At 45.2% G+C, this 5,448-nt stretch overlaps 1 protein-coding gene across 1 annotated transcript; it reads right to left on the bottom strand.

Moving 5' to 3' along the window:
• Positions 1-3,296: 3,296 nt before the first annotated feature.
• Positions 3,297-4,961, bottom strand: LOC147641228 (UDP-glycosyltransferase 85A1-like). Its single transcript, XM_086819341.1, has 2 exons — positions 4,375-4,961; positions 3,297-4,280 (listed from the first exon to the last, which is right to left on the bottom strand). Exons 1-2 carry the CDS (start codon positions 4,907-4,909, stop codon positions 3,358-3,360), a joined length of 1,458 nt encoding a protein of 485 aa, XP_086675467.1. The 5' UTR covers positions 4,910-4,961; the 3' UTR covers positions 3,297-3,357.
• Positions 4,962-5,448: the final 487 nt, after the last annotated feature.

Genomic DNA, 5,448 nt, shown 5'->3' with positions numbered 1-5,448 from the left:
AGGCGAGGGAAGTTTTTCTGGGTTCAGGTTTGGAAGAACCGAGGGATTAGTCTCTTGTCTAGATATCCATGGGCGAGGCCCCGAGTGAGAGGCTCTGCCCTGTGCAAGAAGTGCTACTTTCACTTCTAGCATCCTAGAATTTGTTGTGCGGAGGGGGCATAGATCTTTCATTATAGTTTTAGTTTTTTTTTAATGGGGAGGGCGAGCAGGTGCCGAGGGGGAGGCTTGTGGGATGCACCTAAATATATGAAATTAGTTTAGCATGTGAGTTCATTAGAAGGCATTTTTAATTCAAAATTTTAAAGAAAATTTATACAAATACGTTTACAGAAGAGGTTTTTTTAATCGATTATGAAAAAACCCGTAAGTTTATAAAGGAAAAGGGATCATTTTATTCATGAAAAATTCACAGATAAGGGGTTTTTTAAATACCCTTGAATGCACATGGTAATAGGGTTTCTTAGTAGTGCACCCTCCAATGGAGGAGGACAGAATAAGAGAGAGAGAGAAGTAGATCTAATCTATTTTTCTCTCTTATATTCTCGTGCAAGCATTGAGCAGTAATGGCAAAGGAGCTTTCCAAATGCACTATTGCACTCCTCTCCACTGGTCAATGCTTTTAGTATGCTACCACTAAAATGTGATGTGTTTGAGATCTTAGATGGTTCTTTAGTCATGGGCAAAGCTCATTTACACACTTCAAATTACTTAGGCAATGGATTTTTTGACACACTCCAAGGGGAAGGCAATAATTAAAAATTAGTGGCTTTGACCACTAGTGGGGATCATACTTATTCTCCATGGAGTCCATCCCTACACGTGATCCCATGGTTGGTGGGAACTCAAATGCAATATCGCCATTGGTATCCAAGATGCTCTTACCCTCTCCTCTTGCAAATGTGGATGAGGCTGAGTTTTGTTCTAATCTTGTAGGGGGTTATAAAAATCTATCATGTTTGATTGAGTTGGAAGTCTTCTAGAATGGCTATTGGTTGTGGGCTCGAGATTGACGAAGCATCAACTATTGCGAGGTAATTGCTTGAAAGAGAGCCTTCAAGTATGTAAGCTCTAGTGGGACATGGAACTTTTGGGACCCAATATTTACTATTGCTTGCAATCCAGAGAATGACATGGGGGCTACTTATTCTTGTAAGAACTTTGCACACACGAGAACTCAACCATTGGTGAAACAGAAATTCTTCTTAGAAGATGGGAAGGAGATTCTGAAGCTCATTGTGAAGAGAAGTAAAAAGAATGTCACAAAACAGGAAGAACAAAGTACACACCAAATGAATAGTGATTAACACCTTGAAATTTTATTGTGTAAATTATTCTATCATTTGTATTAACAAACTCTTACAACGAAACATGTATATTTACATGTACTTCAACAAAAAAATAATAATTAAATACATGAAATTAAGAAGAATGATAAGCCACTCCCATGGAGAGGAATCATGGATGAGATCTAAGTATAGAACGTTTGACTACACAATGAATGTATACGTATGCATCAGATCTTGCACATGATCGATGATAGTGTGATGAGAGGGTGAGAAATGATTGTGTGAGTGAGAAAGAGCCCAATTTTTTGCGTACACTACTACGGAACAAAAGAGAAAGAGGCAGAGATCTGATCTGTTTCCCTCTCTCCCATGTGTCCCCTCCACAAATTTGTGTTGGCTACAGTATGGCTATAAACGCGGTTACATCTATGGCTATGCATGCAGTTATGCTCTCATAGCTATATGCACAGATGCAACCGCATGCATAGCCATGCAAGAAAATTTTAGAACTCTAAAATTCCTTTGTTATGTGGTTATGGACGCAGGTCTACTTGTAATCAATGCGACTTTGCAAGTTAGAACAATCATGATAAGTTTTGGTCTCAAAGATTCCAAGAAACTCCTGGAGATTAAAAGAAATTAAGTGGATATGGGCCAATCCACTTTTTGGGTTATGTTTATAAAGGAGACGCCATACCCTTATTTTGAACTTTGCACAATAATATATATATATATATATATAAGTAGATGAATTTTGGAATATCTTTTATAGGCAATAGGCTATAGTTGATGAATTTTAGAATATCTTATATTTTGAAAAGAGAATGAATTTTGGAATATCTTTTATAGGCTACTGTTTATAATTGCATATCCATTTGTAGGTATGCCTCTTGTCTTTTCCAACATATACTCACGCTCTCTCTCTCTCTCTCTCTCTCTCTCTCTCTCTCTCTCTCTCTCTCTCTCATTTCATTATAATTTCCAACATATATCTTATTGGCTAACTAATGGCTCTTCTATCTCTCTGAAAATTCAGAGCTCCCAAATGACTGCACTAATTAGGGATTTACCTCCATCGATATTTTTTTGTTTTCAATACGGAAAAATCCGATGGATTCAGATTCCTAAAATTTGAGAAGAGAGACCATATATCATCTTTGAGGAGGCACAAAAGGATGAGAACATTGTTGCACATGCCCAACCAAGAGGATGCACTTCCCTCCCCAAAAGCTTGTGGCAAGAGAACATCAACTCTGAGACGTGGGGGGATGCGCACGAGCCTTAGCCTTCCTTGTGTGGGTAGCTACGTGTCATTGTCTTCTAACAAGGTAGAAGATAGACATGGGCGACATCGAGGCCAAGGCGGGCAGTGAGGGGACTTGAATGGAAATTGTACATATAACTCTTGAATGGAAATTGTACATATAACTGGTACCTTTGAAGACCGCATCACGAGAAGTAGCAAGAGGTTGACGACAATAGAGGACAGCAAGAGAGAGATTATTGGGGAGAGAGAGATTATTGGGGACGCAACAAGAGAGGAATTGATGTGGTTATGAGATGAGATGACGGTTATAAAAACTTTCATTAAATAAGGTTGAAGAAATCTAATAATACCTTAGCACTTTTAAGGTTTTCCTATTACGCCTCTTACATAAATTAATGAAAAAACATTTCTCCTTCGTTAGTTATCCGCCCCTACTTGATGTTTCATCCTTGTATGCCTCCTTGTCTTTTTTGTAGGTTCAAATTTACGACACACACTCTCGTTTTATAAAATGTACTAGTACTTTTATATTTGATGTTTCATCGTTCATTGCTAGAAAACAATCGAAGGCAGGCCTATTATTGCAGAGAACATTTTCGCCTATTGAGAACATCCCCTCAAAAGAAACCAATCATCTTTCCTACGTCGAGCCTCAGTACTTCGAGTATGGATGTTTGTCTCTCGAAGACAGGCCTATCGAGAGCATCCCCTCAAAAGAAACCAATCATCTTTCCTACTACGTCGAGTTTCAAAGAATGGATGTTTGTCTTATCTGACAAGATTATCTTATGTATTCATGCCTACCTAGGAGAAAGCCTTAACGACGGCCTGGATGTTGCTGTGTGATGATCCTCCGGGCTGCAAGCTGCGGTGTGCGGCCTCTCTGAGCTTGCTAGCATTCTTCCGCAGCGTCTTACCCTCCTCGCCTTCCAATACAGCCCTCACCATCTTCTCCACCTCGCTTCGTCGCACAAGGCCATCTTCGGCTTGGAACCTGAGCCCCACCTTCCATTCCTCCACCACAAACTTGGCGTCGAGCCACTGGTCCGCGAAGTAGGGCCAGCAGAGCATGGGGACCCCTGCGGAGATGGCCTCGGTGGTGGAGTTCCATCCACAGTGGGTAAGGAAGCCGCCCACGGAGGGATGGGAGAGCACGCGGAGTTGGGGCGCCCATGACACTATGTAGCCGCGGTCCTTGGTATTTTCTCGGAACTCTTGTGGGATGCTGGAGGCGTCCGCCACGAGGTCTGGGCGAAAGGCCCAAATGAAGCGCTGCCCACTGGCTTCCAGGCCGGCAAGCAGCTCCTCAAATTGCTGCTTGGAGAGGAGCGTGATGCTGCCGAAGGAGATGTAGAGCACGGACTGTGGCGGCTGTTCATCGAGCCACTGCAAGCACTGGTCCTCTTCCTTCCACAGGCTGGTGCTGCTTTCCCCCTCCAATTCCTCGATGAGCGGGCCCACTCCGTAGATGGCGCAGGGCCGTCGCAGGTGGTGGGGCAGGGCTTGGAAGGCCGGGGCCTCGAGCTCCTCAAAGGAGTTGACGACGATGGTGTGGGCGCTCTCGTAGGCTATCCGGCACGCTCGAAGAATGGCAGGGTAGGATTGCTCCGTGTCGTCCACTACATGCTTCATTGATGGCATGTCAGCGTTGCGGAGCGCGGGAAGGCCTGGAAGGTCCTTGCGGAAGAGATCTGCTGGCCTCTCTCGATGGATGCTGGCGTGCATTGCTGCCAAATATATAGAGCCGGCAAATGTCGTGATCAGAGACAATGACGATGTAACTAATTGTGACTGGAGCAACGAAAGGAAATTTTAGCTTACCGTCTTCCAAGGGGATGAGGCCGTTGTGGATGTGGAGCAGGAGGAGGTTCAGGCTTTGGCTGGACGGGAACATAACGATCCTCGGGAGGTTGAACTTGTCAACCACCCTCTGTGCCGGACCGGACATGAAGATGTCGGAGATAACACACGTGACAGGGGGGCCTTCCTTGTTGATGTGCTCCACCAGCTGCGCGATGGGACCACTCAACCCCTGCATCGCCTCGAGGAAGTCCGCCATACTCATCCGGAAATCATTGGCCAGGTCCACCCCCTCGACAGGTATGCTAGCTCGGCGTATATTGCTGGGCGGCGGCGCTTGCTTTTCATCTACGTGCTTGGCAGGCGGGTGCGGCTCCTCCTCCAGCTGGACGATGCGCTGGTGGATGGGGTCGATGTTCACGAAGGTGATGAGGAAACCATGGGAGGCCAGCGTCTTGCAAAAGCGCATGAGCGGGTTGATATGGCCTTGGGCGGGCAAGGGGATGGCTACTGCGTGCGGCTTAGTTGAGTGAGCGGCGGCGGCGGCGGCGGCCATTCTGGAATACAATGATAGGGAACTGGCTGGCTAAGGTAAAGTAGACAGTGATGAGTTATTGCTGCAGATCGAGGAGAGGAACTGTGATTTTATAAGCGAGGGCAGTCTCCGGTCTCTACTACTCCATCACGAGAGAAGGGAATCTATAATTTCTTAATCGTTTCGAACGTCTTTCTTCATCGTTTGCACTCTACTTCTGTCGTCAGGCCCTTCATCACACTAACGCATCTCCCACGCAAAGCGACCCTTGCTTGCTAGCGCGACTCGGTCAAATGGAAAAGGCTTGTGGCTTTTGCGACATGAGATATTTAGTGGGAAAGTGGATTACTCCATCGGCTTACAAAGATATCATATATTTAGTGGGAGAGTAGATTACTCCATCAGCTCATAACCCACCCGGCTCCCGTGATGGGACCTAACCGTTCTACCACTAGACTACTCGCCCCTGGCCCTTCAAGCCTTCACTTCCAACAAAAGGCTTCACTTCTTTAAGCAAGCCTTCACTTCCAAAAGGGTTGATGTGTTACTTTTAAGAAAAC

The sequence above is a fragment of the Cibotium barometz genome, chromosome 2 (genome assembly GCF_041138505.1).
Source record: "Cibotium barometz isolate CiBa-2024 chromosome 2, ASM4113850v1, whole genome shotgun sequence".
NCBI lineage: Eukaryota > Viridiplantae > Streptophyta > Polypodiopsida > Cyatheales > Cibotiaceae > Cibotium > Cibotium barometz.
Note: the sequence above shows the minus strand (reverse complement) of the source record. Positions and strands in the feature narration are given on the sequence as shown.